This window comes from Neoarius graeffei, chromosome 17 (genome assembly GCF_027579695.1).
Source record: "Neoarius graeffei isolate fNeoGra1 chromosome 17, fNeoGra1.pri, whole genome shotgun sequence".
Lineage (NCBI taxonomy): Eukaryota > Metazoa > Chordata > Actinopteri > Siluriformes > Ariidae > Neoarius > Neoarius graeffei.
Window position 1 is genome coordinate 40895890 of NC_083585.1, and position 22769 is coordinate 40918658.

Sequence of the window (22769 nt, forward strand, 5' to 3'; positions counted from 1 at the left end):
GACGTGCAGAGGATTGAGATGTTGCTTATGTGCTTAATTGAAGTCTGGTAAGCAGAAATGAGGCTACGGTAACACTACACATCATAGCGTGATAGGGTTCAGAAGATCTCAACAGCATCTTAGAGATGAGGTTTACAGCGTTGTCTTTGCCAAGCAAAGAGGAGTTTCACCATTGTCTTAAAAAAAAAAATGAAAATGCTTGTGAGGTCGCAGTGGTGTGACGATCAACACCGGATATCTCTGGGTAGGCTGAAGGAGAAAAGGAAGCAGAGAATTTGCGTAAGGCCAAGGCTCAATCCTTAATACTTTCGTATGAAACAACCCATCAACAAGGTTTTCTCTCATCCTAACCATCGGTCATTTCCACTTTAACATGTCATCAGAAATGATGAGACAATCACTTGCTCTGTTCACTCTATAGTCTCATTTATGTACATATTCATAGCCTCATTATGTACAGCAAATAGCACTGAAGGTCATGCATCAACAGTTTGTAATCCCATGATAACCACAACACCCCCACCACACACACACTGTCATTTAGTAACCTGGTGTTTAAAAATAAGAACTGAATTCTTTTATTCTTTTACATTCTGCTGTGAATGAACTGTTCCACAAAAGTCACAGAAAGTTTTCTTCAGTGATCGATGGTGAAGTGAAGAATCAATAACTAAGAACTGTTCACTGCTCTGTCTATGAACTTTCTCTACATGACCAGCAAAATAAATAAATACATAAACACACAGACCTGTTTCAGAAACAATAGAACAACAGATCGGGCACACAAACATGCAGTCGGACACAGAGGTTAATCATCATCTAGTGACAAATGTCAAAATATCAGACAATTATTTAACCGTGAGGAACTCTCGGCATCACGGTGTACATGCCAGCAGGAACGTTTTTACACATTTCGCTACTTGCAGTATTAGATATTCTTAACTCGTGCAGGAGTCTTAAAGTGCCATTCCACCATTGGATGTATTTTTTGGCATAAAATACAATATATTTTATGACATGACTAGACAGAGAAATCTTTTAGCTTCAAAATGATATATCAAACAATTTTTTGACAGCGACAAGTATATTAATTTTGCGACCAAAGTCACCTACCCTTTTAATTTCCGCGCGGTAGTGAAACGTGATGTCATCGGCAGGTTCCCCTTCTTGTGTACCACGTCACGTGGCACAGATTATCAGCAATGGCGGATAGAACGCGATTGTCAGCTTCGGAAAAGAAGCGAAGGAAAATAGCAAGTGATGCCCAAAGGAGACGGTCGATGGTGAATATCGGCACAGCAATCGACAAGTGGAAATCGCGTTCTATCCGCCATTGCTGATAATCTGTGCCACGTGACGTGGTACACAAGAAGGGGAACCTGCCGATGACATCATGTTTCACTACCGCGCGGAAATTAAAAGGGTAGGTGACTTTGGTCGCAAAATTAATATACTTGTCGTTGTCAAAAAATTGTGTTTGATATATCATTTTGAAGCTAAAAGATTTCTCTGTCTAGTCATGTTGTCATAAAATATATTGTATTTTATGCCAAAAAAAAAATACATCCAATGGTGGAATGGCACTTTAATATAATAATAGCAAGCTGTCTAAAATGCTTGAGTTAAATATCTATTTAAAGCTATTTTTATATCTGACTGAACTTGGCATGGTTTTGTTGCGTGTAACCACACAAGTAAACAACTTAACAGTTTGTAAAAATGTTAATTTACAAAGACTTTGGATCAAGAGAACATCCTTAAAATGACCACTGATGTTTACTGAGCAGCAGGACGTACACCAACCATCAACAAAATGGAAAAAGTGTGATTTAATATGATCTCTACAACATGCACTAGAGAACATTAAGTAAACATACTCTGGAGTAAACCATACACATGGTCTGCAGTAAGTGTTACTAGGCCAAAAAAAAGACTTAAAACTCTACTGTCCTTCCAGCATCAAGGCAATAAAGCTACTTACACAAAGTGCACAGACTGACTGTAAAAGAAAGGAGGTACAACATTGTGGTCATGTATTATATACAAAGATTGATTCGAAGCCCACGCTCAGAAAGAACCAGCAAAAGGTCCGACCACTGTATTTTGTCAGAGCAGGTTGTCTCACCTCCATTAATATAGAGCTAATTTAATTAAATACATTCAGCTCAGAGGAATTAAATTAACAGATTGAAAGAGAGTATAAATGTATAGGCAAGCGTCAAACACGAGGTCAACTTCACCTGAAACTGGCTGCTTAAACACCACAATAGAGCTTTGGATTGAAACAGTAGCGTTTCATTTCTCTCCATCGGTGTTGTGTTTTAATGACGTTATAAGAAGTTAATTAAAACACTCAGGAGAAGTACAGTCAAAGCAAGATACATTAACGAAAGCTTGCACACACACAATAAATCTGAATAAAACTCTAGATGTCTCCATCCCCATAAACCGATGCTTACTTGGATATCCCTTTATAAAAACTTTGTTTTTCCTGAAAAGGAAAATCCTGAATCAAACTTAAGATTCAATTCCAATTCCACTGAAAGACGACCCAACGTTTATAACCTCATCTACTGATGAAAACACCATTACTTCCACATTGTGAAGAATGATTTACATTCAAGCTTCCAACAGTAAATGAGTTCTCACTTGATCAGCATCATTCATGTTAGTCCCTGTCTCACCACTTGAGGAGGGGGAAAAAAAAAAAAAAAAACCACTCAATCACGGCTTTCAGACATGAGCTTCATCTCTTCACTTGACTGATCTCCGTTCAGGTCAACATCGGTGGGGAAATAATCATTGATTAATCCAGTCAGTCCTGTAGCCTAAATTATTTTTTATTGTGTTAAATGTGAAGGCGCGTTGATCTTTTGATGCAAGAGGATCACAACATAACACTACGATCAGACTCCTGTCCATTTCACCATGGTATATAGCTATAGAACAACTTGATCAAATCGTGCTATTCACTGTGTCAGGAATATTCACTGCGTCACCTCACACTTAGCTAGCAAGGTTTCAGAATTTATTTGATCTTTATGCAGGATGACAATTCACCACCAGTTTGTTAAACTGACTTTATCGGGTATGACCTGATCTTTGCAAAAAAAGAGACAAAACGTCAAGACAAGGTTATAAAGACGCCTAAATAAAAATCAGTGTCATTTTGGTAAAAATATATTGCTTTCTTAAATTAGAGATCTCATCTCATCATCTGTAGCCGCTTTATCCTGGTCTACAAGGTCGCAGGCAAGCTGGAGCCCATCCCAGCTGACTACGGGCGAAAGGCGGGGTACACCCTGGACAAGTCACCAGGTCATCACAGGGCTGACACAGACACAGACAACCATTCACACTCACATTCACACCTACGGTCAATTTAGAGTCACCAGTTAACCTAACCTGCATGTCTCTGGACTGTGGGGGAAACCGGAGCATCCGGAGGAAACCCACGCGGACACAGGGAGAACATGCAAACTCCACACAGAAAGGCCCTCGCCAGCCACGGGGCTCGAACCCGGACCTTCTTGCTGTGAGGTGACAGCGCTAACCACTACACCACCGTGCCGCCTAAATTAGAGATATTAAAATATATTACTGGCAGATAAGACAATTTTGGTCACAAGCCAATTTTTTTTTTTTTAAATCATTTTGGTTGTTTTTGAAAATAAATCTGGAAAAATTTACTCAGAGATACCGCTTTACTTCCAAACCGTAAAGGCCAGACAGCAACAATAAAAATTCTACAGACTAAAGCAGGCAGCTGTGCGTGCATATACGTATATATCATCTCATTATCTCTAGCCGCTTTATCCTTCTACAGGGTCGCAGGCAAGCTGGAGCCTATCCCAGCTGACTACGGGCGAAAGGCGGGGTACACCCTGGACAAGTCGCCAGGTCATCACAGGGCCGACACATAGACACAGACAACCATTCACACTCACATTCACACCTACGGTCAATTTAGAGTCACCAGTTAACCTAACCTGCATGTCTTTGGACTGTGGGGGAAACCGGAGCACCCGGAGGAAACCCACGCAGAGAACATGCAAACTCCGCACAGAAAGGCCCTCGCCAGCCCCAGGGCTCGAACCCAGGACCTTCTTGCTGTGAGGCGACAGCGCTAACCACTACACCACCGTGCCGCCCATATTTTATTTATATATATATATATATATATATATAAATAAAATGGGGGGGGGGGTTGTCGTCCCTAAAAGGTTCCCCCCCCTTTTTCTTTTTGACAGTTACATGTTCTGAAAGGGAGACACTGTTTTATATAAAACATGAGTTTCTGCAGACAAACAAGCCAGGAAACCTTCAGGGATCTAGATTTAACCTTATTTTCCCCCCAGAGAGAGTGTCTGAGAGTGTGTGTATATTTTTATATTTATATATATATATATATATATATATATATATATATATATATATATATATAAAATAAATAAACCACCACCAGTGCTTACTTCTTATAAGGAAATCCTTTGTCATTGTAATACACCTTTCCTGAGTTGCAGAAACACTGGGTACTTTTAGCATTAATTCTAGCACTCCAACAAATCTAATAGACTTCAAACGACAGTAATGGAAGACGTGCAAATGTTTTGAATCTCAAGTTCTTTTAAAGCTGCTGTCTGTAATTTTAAGTGTTTCTATACACACGACCATGCAATGTATCTGGTTAGTTTCTTCACATCAGGCTTCAATCTACATCTCTTCAGCACAGATATTAGCTCCGCCTCCTGAGACGGGCACCGTCAGTGCCACACCTTTTCCTTAAAAGGCAACTCGCAAAGTATACACTGAACACATGGGTGGGATCAGACAAGGGGAAGCTGGAAGCCTCGTCAGCGTTATCACTAACTGCAATACCTAATATAGACCGTAGAGGGCTCTAAAAATTACAAACTGCCCCTTTAAAAGGTAGGCCGCCTCTCATCCAAACCCTGCAGAAAACCTAGAGCTTTTTTTTTTTAATTTAAACCAATTCAGCAACTGGAACTACAATGAAATGATGGAACATTTCTTTAAGTGGAATATTTCCTGATATGTTTTAAGTGCTTCAAATAGATAGAAAAAACACCTTACAATATTTATATACACTCACACGTACACACAATTTATCCATACTGAAAGAATAGAGGACTCATGACCTTGATCCTTGTACACGAAGACCAGGACAAAGACCAGTTTATAGTATAACCACCAAAACATCCCCATCCTCTCCAACACAAAAATAAACTCTATTGCCACTTAAGTTATGTTTTGTCTTTCGATATTTATGTTCAGGACCAAAACTCTGATCCTAGTACAGATATCCAGAGTGTAGGAGTCTCTTCATTATTTCTCCTGGCCTCCCTCACTTGCGTGGCCTCCGTCTCGCCGAGCCTTACATTCTGCACACTCGCCTCCATCGTCACCACCTTCCTCCTCCTCGTCCTCATCGTGGATGATTTCTACCTCGAGGCGGCCGATGTAGAGAGACACAGCACACAGCCAGAAGAGGGCAGCGCTGGACACCACGGCTGTGTGGAGCAGCACGGAAGGCAGAGAGAGCAGCAAGAGTCTCCTCAGAGAAAGCAAACTGGCTACGTAGGACCCTCCGCCGAATGACACGCACACTCCACCCAGGATGAAAAATACTTAAAAAAAAAAAAAAAAGCATATAATAAAAGCTACAAAATTACTGATATAATGCTTTAGGAGAAAGAAGCAAGCAATATAATTACATAAACTGAAAATCTTTTTTAGGACCCAGCCCTGTTAGATTTTTAAATATTTACAGCTACTCATGTGAAGGACACTCAATGTTTCAACGTGATTTATGAAAAAAATTATAATTGTTGGTATGAAGCAGCTTTCTATAAAGACATTTATTTAACAGTTATGGAAGGAGTCTCCAGTGTCAGCACTTTGCAACACTCAGCAAGTTTTCCTCAGACACTCAGTAAGTAAAGAGACAGGCTTTTCATTTCCTCTATAACATCACAAGCTGTATTTCTTGTCTTATTAACTTCAAGGGAGAGATAGAAAAATTTAACAGTAGAAGAGAAAAGGAAATAAGAGGAAAGCGGGAACTAATAAGGAATCTGTACCATATCCTGCTTCTCTTCCTACATCACTCTGCACAAAGGCAATAACTCCGATCCCAGTGGCAAGCAAACCATTTCGGAACCATGACAGGAATCCTGAAACACACACACACACACACACACACACAAAATGCCCTTAACAGTGCACACTACTCCAATGGCTAATTTTTTTGAGGTGAGACAAAGCTAAAACAACTGGACTAAAGAACAAATTAATAATAATAATAATAATAATAGGGCGGCATGGTGGTGTAGTGGTTAGCGCTGTCGCCTCACAGCAAGAAGGTCCGGGTTCGAGCCCCGTGCCCGGCGAGGGCCTTTCTGTGTGGAGTTTGCATGTTCTCCCCGTGTCCGCGTGGGTTTCCTCCGGGTGCTCCGGTTTCCCCCACAGTCCAAAGACATGCAGGTTAGGTTAACTGGTGACTCTAAATTGAGCGTAGGTGTGAATGTGAGTGTGAATGGTTGTCTGTGTCTATGTGTCAGCCCTGTGATGACCTGGCGACTTGTCCAGGGTGTACCCCGCCTTTCGCCCGTAGTCAGCTGGGATAGGCTCCAGCTTGCCTGCGACCCTGTAGAACAGGATAAAGCGGCTACAGATAATGAGATGAGATAATAATAATAATAATAATAATAATAAAAAAACACCAACACTGAAAAAATTAAAGCAGAGGCCTTCTGCTCACTGTATTTGAGATTAGCACTAATCAAGATTTTTTTTTCCCCCCTGTTGCAGTTATAATATGCTGTTAGAGTAAACGTTGTGGTTTTGGATAGAGAATTTCCACATTGGAAGCCTGTTTAAAAATAAATAAAATAAATAAATAAAATCCACAACCAATCAAGCAGAATAATGTTGAGAAACAGCACGTGTCACATGTACACTTAAGCACAGACTTAAAGCTAGACAGCCTTCTGATTTCATAAAAATCAGTGAAATTTAGTTCCCTCTGAAGTTCGGTCATGGCGATGCGTTTATTTCTGTAATATCTCGGGGGAAACCATTCTGTGGCTGGGAAGTTATTTAATTTGAGGGGATTCCCTAGCAAATAACGTGCATGAAATTGCTCGCTTCGTGCAGTCAAGTAGACAGAGGAAGTCCGTGTGCACATGCACAGGTTTACCTTGGCTGTGCACTGACGGTTACATCATTCTGTTGCTAAACGAACAGCTGATCACACCGAGGTGCTCGCTGACCGCCGATATTTATTAGTTTGGTCCTGCGTTTCCTTTCCTCCGCAACATAACGTCTTTTTTCGCTTTCTGTTACTGTAGTCAGTCTTTCACGTTTCATTCGCACACTCACGTCCTCCATTTTTCTCTCCCGTTTCAAATTTGTATCCCATAATGCCTTGCACAAACGGGGAAAGCCCACCACATGATGCATAACGCAGTAGCTTGTATTGCATCAAGGTGAAGCAAGAAAAAGGGGGGGGAAAAAAAGCAGCAGAGAATTTAGTACCACGTGGCCCTAAATTCATTAATTGTTCAATTTTTTTAAAAAAATAATAAAATTAGAAGTCTGTGATTTGAATTCAGTAGTTTCCAGTCCATTAAACAAAAATAATTGGTGTCAGGGAAAATTCTTATGACCCAAATTTAAAAATCTGAAAGGCAGTCTGCATTTAACCCATCTGAAGCCGTGAAAACACACAAGTGAGTAATGAGCACACACACGTACGGTATATACCCAAAGCAATGGGCAGCTATGCTACAGTGCCTGGGGAACAGTTGGGGATTTAGGTGCCTTGCTCAAGGGCGCTTCAGCCCAAGGCTGCCCCATGTTAACCTAACCGCATGTCTTTGGACTGTGGGGGAAACCAGAGCACCCAGAGGAAACCCACGCAGACACGGGGAGAACATGCAAACTCCACACAGAAAGGGCCCCATCAGCCGCTGGACTCGAACCTAGAACTTTCTTGCTATGAGGTGACAGTGCAAACCACTACACCGTCGTGCCGTCCTTATAGACGACTTGTAGGCTTATATCTAACAGCAGGCAAAACACCAAAACCAGGGTCCACAAACTAGTTCAACTGCTGATCCAGTCAGTAGAAAAGCAGATTAAAACTGACAGGAGTCTGAGGACATGGGTGGAATCTTTACATGGCAGGACTGGTGCATAACCAAGTATCAAGCACAATTTAAAAAAATAAATAAATAAAAAAGGCAAATTAAGAATATTTCATTTGTTGATGCACTTAACATTACAAGGTGTACGGTTAATATAAATATTCGTTATGAGACTGATCAGCGCTCGTGTTCGACAGGCAAAGATCACTCACCTGTTTCATGTGACTTCCTCAGCATCTGTCAAAAATCATAGTGAAGAAAAAGAAGTTAGACAAGTGCAATCCAGGTATTAAAGAGGAGTGCGTTAGTGAAGTTTACCATGACAAACACAGCTTCCTCACGACTGTACACATTTTTGTTCTCCATGAAACAGATGACACACATTCACCTCTATTTACACTTTGCCCCTTTTATAAGTGCCTTTGGGAGTTTATAGTAACACACCTTTTAAATTTTAGGCAAGTTACATACATTTCAGTAATAAATTCCCCCCCCCCCAAAAAAACATGCCTTCAAACCTACGAGCCCATGTTCCTCCAAATATCTAAAGTAACATACGCACACATCTGACTCAGACTGCTCCTGGGTGACACGGTGGCCACCTCAAGGCTCCCATTTTCATCCTAACCTCAGGTTACTGTGCGTGTGGAATTTTTCATGCTCTCCCAGTATCCATGTTTCATCCAGCTTTTTCCAGTTTCTTCACAAAAACATGCCAGTGGGTGGATTGGCTAAAGTTTGTGCTTGGATGTGAAAATAAATTAAAAAAAAAAAAAAATATATATATATATATATATAGGGCGGCACGGTGGTGTAGTGGTTAGCGCTGTCGCCTCACAGCAAGAAGGTCCGGGTTCGAGCCCCGGGGCCGGCGAGGGCCTTTCTGTGTGGAGTTTGCATGTTCTCCCCGTGTCCGCGTGGGTTTCCTCCGGGTGCTCCGGTTTCCCCCACAGTCCAAAGACATGCAGGTTAGGTTAACTGGTGACTCTAAATTGACTGTAGGTGTGAATGTGAATGGTTGTCTGTGTCTATGTGTCAGCCCTGTGATGACCTGGCGACTTGTCCAGGGTGTACCCCGCCTTTCGCCCGTAGTCAGCTGGGATAGGCTCCAGCTTGCCTGCGACCCTGTAGAACAGGATAAAGCGGCTAGAGATAATGATATATATATATATATATATGACCCTGTAGAAGGATAAAGCGGCTAGAGATAATGATATATATATATATATATATATATATATATATATATATATATATTGCTCTGTAACAAACTACTGTCCAATTCAGAGTTTGTCCACGGCTCACATCAAATACACAGGCTCTGCTCCACCATGAAAAAAGCATTTACTGAAGATAAAATCAATCATAATATTGCCACTTACTTACATGGATTCTGGTTGCTGAATATGAATGCAACCAGAGTCTAAATAAAGACAAATGTATAAAACAAGGCATGATAGTATACCAAGTTTAATGCATATGAACGAGGAGGATTTTAATTAATGTACCAATCAATAAATAAATACACAAGACTAGTCATGAGTTTGTACATGCCTACTCATTCATAGGTTTTTCTGTATTTTGACCATTTTCTAGATTGTAGAACAATACTGAAGACATCAAAACTATTAAGGAGCATATCTGGAATTATGTGGCAAACAAAACTAGTTTAGATTTTACAAAGTAGCCACCGTTTACACACTATAGAGATCTTGCAGTCACGTGACCGGAAAGTACACAACCGCCATCTTGTCAGTCAAAAACACCACTGAATACTGCTGCACTCGTGTACAGAATGGATCAATTTCAACCAACAGACTACACGGCTCATTTTTCTAATGAACAGATAACTAGCTATATGTCTAAAATAAACGATCTACAGATTTGTGACCCTTATGGCTTACCGGACGGAGTTTTCACGACCGGATTTTGAACTGCCAGCGGAATACCCGGACGTGTATAATTACCTCATTAACTTTCCCTCGCTGTTCAGTGGTGAAGCACTGCGTGCTTATAAATCTCTGGACAGTTTTCTTTACAGAAATTCAGGATTTGTCAGCGACTCAGATGTGGCATCTTGTAAACAAGAATCCTCATTGGATGGGTAAGTCACTTAAGTATTGAGTATAGCACTGACCAGCCGATTATAGAATAGAATAAGGTAATTCCAGCTGTAATTCCAAATCGTCCGTCTTGTTTACATGGATCTGGCGTTGGAGAGGTAGAGGCTTAGCAGTGGAGATTTGAGTGGCTGTTTTCTGAGCTTAGTCAACAGGCCGGCTCTGCCTGCAGCCTCGCTTTTGCTTCCGCTCCCGGCGCCGCCTCCTTCGCTTTGCTTCCGATAACAATCCACGGAGACCCCGCTGGTCTCGCTATCTCGTCCGGAATGTTTTTTTTTTTTCTCGTCCGGAATGTTGTGCATGCGATGGAAATCGCTACAAACCGTCATTTTCTGCTGGAAACCAATGTCCAGTAAGTCCATACGGTTGTAGTGGATATTGAAGTCCGGTACAGACGAACAACACGCAAAAATACACACAAAAAACATAAAAAAACGTGCACAGGTAGGGAGAGCTTGTAGCCGCAGCCGTTGTAGTAGAACTGTATATAGTAGGGTTTTCCAGAAGAAAAGGTAGAAGTAGAACTAGAAGTAGAAGGCGGAATATGGCGTTTGACCGACAAGATGGCATATGTCACAATCTGGATCGGCTGTGAAGTCACATGCAAGTGCTCCATTGGCATTATCTGAAGAAGGCTTTGTCACAATTGTGAAATTCATTCTCTCCATTTACCCATCTGAAGCAGTGAACACAGGCACACAAGTGAGTGCACGCACACATACCCAGAACAGTGGGCAGCCATATTACAATGCTGGAAGAGCAGTTAGGGATTAGGTACCTTGCTCAAGGGCACTTCAGCCCAAGGCCACCCCATGTTAACCTAACCACGTCTTTGGATTGTAGGGGAAACCCATGCAGACACAGGGAGAACATGCAAACTCCATACAGAAAGGCCCTTGCCAGCCACTGGGCTCGAACCCAGAACCTTTTGCTAATCGCAACACCACCGTGCCACCCATTGTGGGTGGCACAGTGGTGTAGTGGTTAGCACGGTCACCTCACAGCAAGAAGGTTCCGCGTTCGAACCCAGCGGCTGGCGAGGGCCTTTCTGTGTGGAGTCTGCGTGGCTTTCCCCCACAATCCAAAGACATGCAGTTAGGTTGACGTGGGGTGGCCTTGAGCAAGGTACCTGACCCCTGACTGCTCCCCGGGCGCTCTGGTGCGGCTGCCCACTGCTCTGAGTGTGTGCGTGTGTTCGCTGCTTCAGATGGGTTAAATTTCACTGTGCTTGAAGTGTGCATGTGACAAATAAAGGTTTCTTCTTAACCAGCTTCATGAGGCAGTCACCTGGAATGCTTTTCAATTAACAGGTGCCTTGCCAAAAGTTCATTAGTGCAATTTCTTGCCTTCTTAATGTATTTGAGATCAAACAGTAAATAATAATAATAATAATAATAAAAGATACAGTAAATATCCCTGTAACACAACTGTAGTAATCCGTTATGTCAAGAACCGCTCAGCTAAGTAAAGAGGAACGACATTCATCATTACTTTAAGACATGAAGTAACTTAATTGATAAAAATAAATTAAAACTAGTGAATTAGAAGGGGTGTCCAAACTTTTGACTGATACGGTAGATTGGTATCACAAACACGCAGGTGTATAGACTCCTTCGCAGTAAACGTCATTCATACGCAAGAGGAAATTGCGCGTGCAGCCTGGACCCAAAAAAGACTCAGCGATGCCTAGTTGTTGTGTTGTCGGGTGTCAGAATCGTAGCAGTGATGGGGTTAAAATGTTCAGAATTCCAGCAGGATCTCACCCATTCCAAAAAAATCGCCGACGTCTATGGCTACAAGCCATCAAACGTGTAGACTGGGATGAAAGCACCATCAAAAATGCGTGGGTTTGCAGCGCCCACTTCATCACAGGTAAGATCAGGCTATTTATTAAATCTTTTTTATTCTTTCTAGTCTTCGTTTATTGATGTAGCAAAATACTTTGGTAACGTTTGTCTGATTAGCTGGGTCATAGTTACACAATGTAATGAATATTGTTAGCATGTTAACTTAGCTTTGCATGCAGTTTTGTTTGTAGGAGAGGTCTCGCTTGACTCAAGCAGTCCAGATTTTGTGCCATCGTTATTTGTGTATGCCGAAAATCACAATTTTAAAGCAAGGATGGAAAGGTAAAATTCTGTGCCCTCACTCTAAATGCCAACTTACGCTGACCGCTCTAACCTAGCTCCCGCCCCGTTCAGTTTCATTTCTGCTCTCTGCCTCTCGCTTTTTACGCAGCTCTGATTTCTCTTAGCTGCACTCTTTACACTATCATTCCTTTCATGCCATTACCTCCTGCAAATTGCTGTTTAGTGTTGGTATTTGCTGTTGTAGCTAAAGCCACATTGCCATCACATCACTGGCATAATTTGATTAAAACAAAATGAATATGAATGTCCCATTGTTAATCAACTTGTACATGCCCGCACATAATCATATGCGTCTAAAGACTTGTAGGTAGGGCTGTGCGATATATCGAATATACTCGATATAATCGCAAAAATTCTGTGTGTGATACATAAAATTATTATATCGTAACTATCGAGTATTTTATGGTCATCTTATGACTTGCGTTTGTTTCGTGTTTGTTTAAAACTTTTTCCGGTGGTTTTCTCCCTGTCCCTCAGGCAGTAACGTGAGAGGCTGCCTAAGAGTAAAGAAAACAATAACGTCACGCACTCGCCAACCAATCCCGGGCGACATCTCGGTGCTGAAAGGAACTTCCGGGAAGATTTTCTAGTTTCGGTTGTGTTGCCAGATTGGGCGGTTTTAAGTGCATTTTGGCGGGTTTTGAACATATTTTGAGCTGGAAAACGTCAGCAGTATCTGGCAACACTGCCGGCGGGAAGATTTCCTGGTTCCGGTTTACAGCGCTGACTCAGTTCGTGCAATCGCTGGTGCTGCGTAGGCTACCATGTAAGCTCTGGCAATTTCAGCGACAAATTACTTCCTAAAAGAACTAGTAAGGGGTCAGTCAACTGGCATTTTTTGGATATCGCGAGGAGGGCGTGGAACAGCAAATGCCAGTTTGTAAAGTGTGCAAAAAAAAAACCTGTCATCACAAAAGGCAGCAGCACTACAAATATGTTCCATCACCTGAAACTCACCCGGTACAGTATGAAGAGTCTCTTAGGCCAAGTTTACATTAGACTGTATCTGTCTCGTTTTCTTCGCGGATGCACTGTCCGTTTACATTAAACCGCCTGGAAACGCCGGGAAACGGGAATCCGCCAGCGTCCACGTATTCAATCCAGATCGTGTCTGGTCCGGTGCTGTGTAAACATTGAGAATACGCGGATACGCTGTGCTGAGCTCTAGCTGGCGTCGTCATTGGACAACGTCACTGTGACATCCACCTTCCTGATTCGCTGGCGTTGGTCATGTGACGCGACTGCTGAAAAACGGCGCGGACTTCCGCCTTGTATCACCTTTCATTAAAGAGTATAAAAGTATGAAAATACTGCAAATACTGATGCAAATACTGCCCATTGTGTAGTTATGATGGTCTTTAGGCTTGCCATCCTTCCACTTGCAAGTGGTAAGTGACTTGCGCACAGAGGCTCAGTCCCGAATCACTGCTCGTGCGCTTCACTCGCGCGCTCTGTGAGCTGCACAGGGCCGGAGTGCGCACCCTCCAGAGGGCACTCGCTGTTCAGGGCGGAGTGATTTGGAGCGCAGCCGCTGAGGAGGAAGCGATGAGCCGCACTGACACATTTCAACTTACGTGCCGAATTAGTCATGTGATTAGCGTATCCGTGTATTGGCGTTGCTGTGTGCACGCGAATCGTGCATTGGCGTTGCTGTGTGCACGCTAATCGTTTTTAAAAACGTTAATCTGATGATCTGCTGATACGGTCTAATGTAAACCCCACCTTAAACTCCTAACTACTTGCCCACAAGCTAAAACCCCCCACAAGCTAAACAAACGACCATAGCGGCCTCGTTCTCCAAAGCCACCCCATATGAGAAAACGAGTCAGAGATGGAGAGCTATAACGGATGCAATCACTAACATCATTGCCGAAGACATGATCCCAATTAGTATAGTGGAAAAACCAGGCTTCCAAAAATTACTAAACACTCTCGATCCCAAATATGAGTTGCCTGGTCACAGACATTTTACAGAGAAGGCAATACCGGAATTCTACACATCTGAGAGGCAGAGCCAGAAAACATTCAGTTCAAAAGTGTGCAAAGAGAAAAATTATGTTTTGCAGATCACTCTCTTCTCTCCCTCAATCTCTCTCTCTATTGTGAATGTTCCAGTGGTTCTCAGTAGTCAGGTTAATAGCTTGGAGATCTATTTTTTAAAATAATTTAATGAAAGAGCACTTTTCTTATTTAGGCTAAATGTCTTTCTCAGTGTTGAGCTTGCACTTTATTGGTTTGAGCTCTGAGCAGCTCTGTATTGTATTGCCCCTTTGTTGCAATTTTCAAGATTGTTTTTGCAGTTTGTGCCACATCTTTGTTGAATAAAAATAGTCTTATTTCAATTCGTGATTAATCACTAACATGAAAATTTAAAATGTGTTGTTGAAAACCACCTGTAAAGTTAACCAAGAATGTTATTTAATCTGCAGGGATTGTAGTGAAAACAGTAGAGTAAAAGTTAGATTTCATGGGGTCCTTTAGAGGAGATTTAAATACATCGAGATATATATCGTATATCGTGAAATGGAGAAAATGTATCGGGATATTCATTTTTTCCCATATCGCACAGCCCTACTTGTAGGCACGAAGTTTTTCGTGGGTGTACACTAAAGTCTTGTCAATAAGGTACGAGTATATATCTGGCCATTGTATAGAGTGCTTCGAGATCAGCGCGAATCCGGCGGCGGCCATATTGGAAGTCAAACGTCGCTGTGTCAGTGCATTGTTGTTGCTCAGCGAAGCAAAATGCCGAATACGTGTGTCATTGTTGGCTGTAGTAGCCGGGGGAAAAGGGTGGCAAAAGCTTCCACAGACTCCCTAAAGTCGTGACAAACTCCGGGAATTGCAGCACAGGAGAAAAGCGAGCGGAGGAGACGACAGTGGCTGGCTGCCATTAACCGCTCAAATTTAGGACAACTTGACTGTATCCGGATTTGTTCTGATCACTTTGTGACCGGTAGGTTAAATTGTCTTGAATTTCATAGTTACTAAAATAAATGTGATATAAACTATTATCTTTTCTATGTACTTTCAGCAATGATTAATGGATATATTCGTCACATTAGGTAGCTTATGTCTACTGCAGTGCATTGTTGCATCAAATGGCATTTAAGATCAAGGCCTAGTAATGTTTAATGTACACATGCTGTTAGTGCAAGTTACATACTAGGCCTACATTTTATTCACTGACTAAAATAATTGATAATTATGCGGCAACAAGCTGGGGTCAGCTTTCCATTCCTTCTCACTAACAGTGTATGGATCTACATTCCCAATGAAACGTACCTTCTCAGCATAACGCTCCCATGCCTGCTTATCCAAACTATCACAGTAGTGCTCCATCACTTCAGATGTCTAAATTCTTAAAAAATCCAAGCTTCTAAGCCCTCTAACGCGGAAACGAATCGGTGAATGTGTACTCTATGATGTGTACTCTTGCTGCGTTCATGTGCTATGGGAAGATGATATTTTCCAGTTGGGAAGTGGTATTTACCAGTGTGTTGTGTTCACATGCTTTTGTTGTTGTTGACAAATTAAAAGATGGTGGACCAGATTCAAGTTAGCAATAGTTAGTTAGCTATCGTTAGCAATAGCGTCAGCTCTGGATAGGTAAAAACAAACCATAACACATTTTTAAAGGAAACGGATTTCTAACGTATTATTAACTACACTTGTTAATGACACAACATTGCATAGACACAAAAAACTACCCACTAGTAAAAAAAAAAAAAAACTTTAGTAGCGTACAATGCTTAACATTCAAGTGTCTTGTACCACTCGCCGCCATGTTGAAAAGGTTAAAGTTCATCTCATCTCGGCAACTCGTGTATCAAAATTTTCTACGAGTTGCCCAGTGGAAAATACCACAAGAGGGGGCGTTCATGTGTGCTTCCCATGTCGGCGTTTGGTATTTACCATAATTCCCATAGCACATGAAAGCAGCATCTATGCGCGCTCTGGAGCGAGTGACTTCCAAGATGGCCGCGCCGACGGCATGGTTACTATTTTTAGCATCATCTCGGGGCACTCTATACCAGGGAACTTACTAACATCGTCTGTCCACTCTTTAATTAAATACGGATCCGGTAGGCGATGTCCACTTATTAGAGTTAGCTTATTTATGTAGCATTCTCGATCTTGTAACGACAGTTGTTTTGCATAATCTGACAGCTCATAATGCCGGTCTATGGGCACATGCTACTCTACTAGCAGTAGAAGTCCCAGAGAGGGGCCATTTGGCCTTTTTACCTAGAAAACCCACAAGAGGGCCAATTGGCCCCGAGTCCCTCCTGTGGACACTCATTTTGTTATGGAAATGTTGGCCCCAAGTCCCTCCTGTGGACACTCATTTTGTTATGGAAATGTGGCTGTTATGGCCCTTTTCCACTACCCTTTTTCAGCTCACTTCAGCCCGACACGGCTCGCGTTTCGACTACCAAAAACCAGCACGACTCGGCCCGCTTCAGCCCTGCTTAGCCCCTAAAACTCGCACCGTTTTGGAGTGGGGCTGAAGCGAGCCAAAGCGAGCCGAGTGGGGCTGGGGGCGTGAGCAGACACTCCCCTGTGCACTGATTGGTGAGGAGGAGTGTCCTCACATGCCCACACACGCCCCGCGAGCGCGCTGGGATCTGTAAACACCGCAAACCCGGAAGGAGAATAATTACGAATTACGAGAATTTCTGAAGCCTTATGCGCCTCGCCTCATCTATACGCTCTTGCCAGTATCTGTTGGCGTTGTCGGTGACAACAAGCCACAGCACCAAGACCAGCAACACTAACGACTCCATGTCCTCCATGTTTATTGTTTACTATTCGGGTCGTGAGACTACCGCTTAAAAGATCACTGATGTCACTGTTTGCGCTGCTTAACGACATCACCTGACGTCCACCCACTTTCGCTAACTCCACCCAATGTGTCCACCCACTTCCAGCCAGCACGGTTCAGCGCGGTTGTAGTCGAAATGCAACTCCAACAGCCCCACTCAGCTCGACTCAGCACGGCACGGCTCAGCCGCGTTTGTAGTGGAAAAGCGGCATTAGTGTGAGTCTGAATCCACCTGAAGGTTGATGTCTTCTCCATCCGAGTCGCAAGGGTTTGCTCCATCCAGGATCATTTCCAATGCCTGTTGAATGTTGAATCTCTGCATCTTCGTTCCTTGGAGAGGAGCTTCTTTCACCACAAAATTCTTGAGGGAACTGAAGCGATAGTCCCTGTGCACTGAGGTATTTATCCATCAAACAATTGTCTGGTTGCAGTCACATGAGTCGTTATGGTCACATGGGACATTCACATGTTCACATTTTAGAATAGAATGTGTTTTTATTCCTCATTCTCACATTCACACAGAAGTAGCCAACATGACTTCACCACTGAAGTGTGAAGTGTGTGAAGTGTGACCCCCTCACCCCACACACTGCCACTAACAGCCTCATTACCATAACAAAATGAGTGATTAGTGTATTAGGGAAATGCGGTCGGGCCAAATGGCCCCTATGTGGGTCTTCTAGGTAGACAGAAAAATGCTGGGACTTCTAGTGCTAGATAGAGTGTGTCAAAACTGTAGCCATCATTACTACTGGCAACCATAAGACCTGCACTATTTTGACACAATTAATACAGGAGTGCAGCACAGACTGTGAAACCGGAAGTTGGTCACCAAACGCCTCCAGCCGGTGGAAAAAAAAAAAAAACAGGAGTCAATACGGAATTTTACAACCGTTTTTCATCTTACAGATACAAGAAGTAAAAATAATGACTTAATGTGAAACTGAATGTAAACTCGTGCAGTTTATTTATTATTCATGTATAAACTGCATATACCAGCGCATCCGCCTTGTCCAGTTCAGTCAGGTATTGTTGTTGTTGTTGTTGTTCCACAGCTCGTGTTTTCCCCCACGCTCCTTTCTCCGTCATCCAGCGGCTCGGTGCTCGGTGGATCCGCCGCCCGAGACCCAACACATACCGCGGGCTGGTGAGCCTCATGAGCGGAGACACACTCCGGTACAACCGGCCACACGACCACCATCTCAGAGACGCCATAACTGCGCAGCGCGCCACCTCTGACCTTCCTGCCTTCCAACGACTCCGTTCAAGAGGCGCGTCAGGAAGTCTGTGTAACACACCGGAAATACCCACAGCGCCATCTACAGGACCGGGGTTCAGGAAATACAATATAAACAAACTATACAGTTAGGTCCATAAATACACTGACAGTCAATGAAAATGTCCAGGTGACATTTATGAAAATAATTTTATTCATAAGCTATGAAATCATGTACTAGAAGCTTACAGATCAATATACTGACATTTAACTCGAGATGAATAAACAAAAAATCACAATTGTTGTGAGCTTTGATAATGTACAGTCCGAACAAAATGGATAATTGGAAAGTTGCAGCTTCAGTACCGAGTATTGTCCCCACCAACAGCAATACAAGCCGTCAGTCTGCGACGCATACTGCGTATCAAACGGTGAATCCTGTCTTGTGGAATGGCCTGCCACTCCTCTTGAAGAGCCTGGATCAGTTGACCTCAGTTCATGGGACGAGGAACACAGTTCTGGATCTGAACACCAAGGTGATCCCATAAATGCTCAATGGGATTGAGATCAGGTGAATACGCAGGCCATGGCAGGGTTTGGACATTCAATCGACGCCCAACTTCTGAAAAACTTAGGCCGGCTTGCACCATGCCGAGGGCCCGCCATCTGTCATCTGGATTTAACCGTGGCATCTTGGACATAAGGAATACAAAAGTTGGCTTTTTCATGGCCTTAATAAAGGCTATCCAACCCATCCTTTCAACCGTGTACAAATTTTTGTTTTTCTCCAAAACAGCACTTTGAGCTGATTCCTAAAGACCACTCCCTGAAGACTATTGAAAAATGTTTGGATTGAGGAGAACTCATTAATGACTTCTGTGCACGCTATTCAATAGAAACATCTCAAAACAAACATTTCCCCAACTCCGTATTGCATAATATGTTGAATTATTGACCTGGACTTTTTCATTGACTGCCAGTGTATTTGGACAGAGGCAACATTTTTCTAATTTTGGTTCTGTACATTACCACAATGAATTTTGAACAAAACAATTCAGATGCAGTTGAAGTTCAGACTTTCAGCTTTAATTCAGTGGGTTGAACAAAATGATTGCATAAAAATGTGAGGAACTAAAGCATTTTTTAAACACAATCCCTTCATTTCAGGGGCTCAAAAGTAATTGGACAAATTAAATAATTGTAAATAAAATGTTCATTTCTAATACTTGGTTGAAAAACCTTTGTTGGCAATGACTGCCTGAAGTCTTGAACTCATGGACATCACCAGACGCTGTGTTTCCTCCTTTTTAATGCTCTGCCAGGCCTTTACTGCAGCGGTTTTCAGTTGCTGTTTGTTTGTGGGCCTTTCTGTCTGAAGTTTAGTCTTTAACAAGTGAAATGCATGCTCAATTGGGTTCAGATCAGGTGACTGACTTGGCCATTCAAGAATATTCCACTTCTTTGCTTTAATAAACTCCTGGGTTGCTTTGGCTTTATGTTTTGGGTCATTGTCCATCTGTATTATGAAATGCCGACCAATCAGTTTGGCTGCATTTGGCTGGATTTGAGCACACAGTACGTCTCTGAATACCTCAGAATTCATCCGGCTGCTTCTGTCCTGTGTCACATCATCAATAAACACTAGTGACCCAGTGCCACTGGCAGCCATGCATGCCCAAGCCATCACACTGCCTCCGCCGTGTTTTACAGATGATGTGGTATGCTTTGGATCATGAGCTGTACCACGCCTTCGCCATACTTTTTTCTTTCCATCATTCTGGTAGAGGTTGATCTTGGTTTCATCTGTCCAAAGAATGTTCTTCCAGAACTGTGCTGGCTTTTTTAGATGTTTTTTTAGCAAAGTCCAATCTAGCCTTTTTATTCTTGAGGCTTATGAGTGGTTTGCACTGTGCAGTGAACCCTCTGTATTTACTTTCATGCAGTCTTCTCTTTATGGTAGATTTGGATATTGATACGCCTACCTCCTGGAGAGTGTTGTTCACTTGGTTGGCTGTTGTGAAGGGGTTTCTCTTCACCACGGAAATTATTCTGTGATCATCCACCACTGTTGTCTTCTGTGGGCGTCCAGGTCTTTTTGCATTGATGAGTTCACCAGTGCTTTCTTTCTTTCTCAGGATGTACCAAACTGTAGATTTTGCCACTCCTAATATTGTAGCAATTTCTCGGATGAGTTTTTTCCTGTTTTCGCAGCTTAAGGATGGCTTGTTTCACCTGCATGGAGAGCTCCTTTGACCGCATGTTTTCTTCACAGCAAAATCTTCCAAATGCAAGCACCACACCTCAAATCAACTCCAGGCCTTTTATCTGCTTAATTGAGAATGACATAACGAGGGAATTGCCCACACCTGCCCATGAAATAGCCTTTGAGTCAATTGTCCAATTACTTTTGGTCCCTTTAAAAACAGGGTGGCACATGTTAAGGAGCTGAAACTCCTAAACCCTTCATCCAATTTTAATGTGGATACCCTCAAATGAAAGCTGAAAGTCTGGACTTTATGTCCATGTCCATTATATAACTATAACTTGAATATATTTCAGTAAACAGGTAAAAAAATAAAATTTGTGTCAGTGTCCAAATATATATGGACCTAACTGTATATCTATATTGCCAAAAGTATTTGCTCACCCATCCAAATTATCGGAATCAGGTGTTCCAATCACTTCCATGGCCACAGGTGTATAAAATCAAGCACCTCGGCATGCAGACTGTTTTTACAGTTTGGAGCTGGCCCCTTCCTCTTCCAACATGACTGTGCACCAGTGCACAAAGCAAGGTCCATAAAGACATGGATGACAGAGTCTGGTGTGGATGAACTTGACTGGACTGCACAGAGTCCTGACCTCAACCCGATAGAACACCTTTGGGATGAATTAGAGCGGAGACTGAGAGCCAGGCCTTCTCGTCCAACATCAGTGTGTGACCTCACAAATGCGCTTCTGGAAGAATGGTCAAAAATTGTGGACAGCCTTCCCAGAAGAGTTGAAGCTGTTCTAGCTGCAAAGGGTGGACCGACGTCATATTGAACCCTATGGATTAGGAATGGGATGTCACTTAAGCTCATATGTGAGTCAAGGCAGATGAGCAAATACTTTTGGCAATATAGTGTAATATCTCGTCTCGTCTGGTCTCAGGCAAGCTGGAGCCTATCCCAGCTGACTACGGGCGAGAGGCGGGGTACACCCTGGACAAGTCACCAGGTCATCACAGGGCTGACACATAGACACAGACAACCATTCACATTATCTATTTGGAATTTCATTTCGCATCATGTATTCTCAAATTTAGGCGGCCTTAATTTCCTGCTGCTCTGCAATTACAGCATTGCAAAAATACCACTGAAACTTTCTCACTTCCATCAACAGGTTCTTCTTGCATGGACATTGATTTACAAACACAGTTTCTCTCCACAGAGTTGCTTCATTTAGAATAACCCTAATATTGTTTATAAAAACAAAACACTATTTTTGGATAAATGGTTTAACAACGGAATTGTTATGGTTAGTCAATTGTTCAAAAAAGATGGGTTGCTGTATAATTATTCTGAATTTCTTATGAGATATAATATACCAGGGCGGCACGGTGGTGTAGTGGTTAGCACTGTCGCCTCACAGCAAGAAGGTCCTGGGTTTGAGCCCCGGGGCCGGCGAGGGCCCTACTGTGTGGAGTTTGCATGTTCTCCCCGTGTCCGCGTGGGTTTCCTCCGGGTGCTCCGGTTTCCCCCACAGTCCAAAGACATGCAGGTTAGGTTAACTGGTGACTCTAAATTGACCGCAAGTGCGAATGGTTGTCTTTTTTTTTTTTACCGCCTCCTCCGCCATCTTTCTTATAATTATCTTTTTTTTTCTTTATTACGTACAATTAAACAGAGCTAAATCAAGAGCAAAATACAGATATGAACAAGACATTCAAGTGTGAGATATATATATATTTTTTTTTTCCATCAAAACTTACAGTGGTGCTTGAAAGTTTGTGAACCCTTTAGAATTTTCTATATTTCTGCATAAATATGGCCTAAAACATCATCAGATTTTCACACAAGTCCTAAAAGTAGATAAAGAGAACCCAGTTAAACAAATGAGACAAAAATATTATACTTGGTCATTTATTTATTGAGGAAAATGATCCAATATTACATATCTGTGAGTGGCAAAAGTATGTGAACCTTTGCTTTCAGTATCTGGTGTGACCCCCTTGTGCAGCAATAACTGCAACTAAACGTTTCCGGTAACTGTTGATCAGTCCTGCACACCGGCTTGGAGGAATTTTAG

General features: G+C 42.5%; 1 protein-coding gene across 1 annotated transcript; it reads right to left on the bottom strand.

Annotated features, from left to right (window-relative positions):
• Positions 1 to 1811: 1811 nt before the first annotated feature.
• On the bottom strand, positions 1812 to 18520 carry tmem160 (transmembrane protein 160). The gene is made up of 4 exons (XM_060944211.1): positions 18260 to 18520; positions 8381 to 8405; positions 6102 to 6194; positions 1812 to 5648 (listed from the first exon to the last, which is right to left on the bottom strand). The coding sequence occupies exons 1-4, from the start codon at positions 18476 to 18478 to the stop codon at positions 5347 to 5349; spliced, it is 639 nt and encodes a 212-aa protein (XP_060800194.1). The 5' UTR covers positions 18479 to 18520; the 3' UTR covers positions 1812 to 5346.
• Between the last annotated feature and the right edge of the window lie 4249 nt (positions 18521 to 22769).

Bases quoted from the DNA above. Each gene is read 5' to 3' on its own strand.
- tmem160 (XM_060944211.1), bottom strand. From the start codon at position 18,478: ATGGCGTCTCTGAGATGGTGGTCGTGTGGCCGGTTGTACCGGAGTGTG. The intron at 6,195-8,380 runs GTGAGTGATCTT...TGTGTGTTTCAG, and splicing joins GAGGAAGTCACATGAAACAG to GATTCCTGTCATGGTTCCGA. The intron at 5,649-6,101 runs GTACAGATTCCT...TTTTTTTTTAAG, and splicing joins AGGAAGAGAAGCAGGATATG to TATTTTTCATCCTGGGTGGA.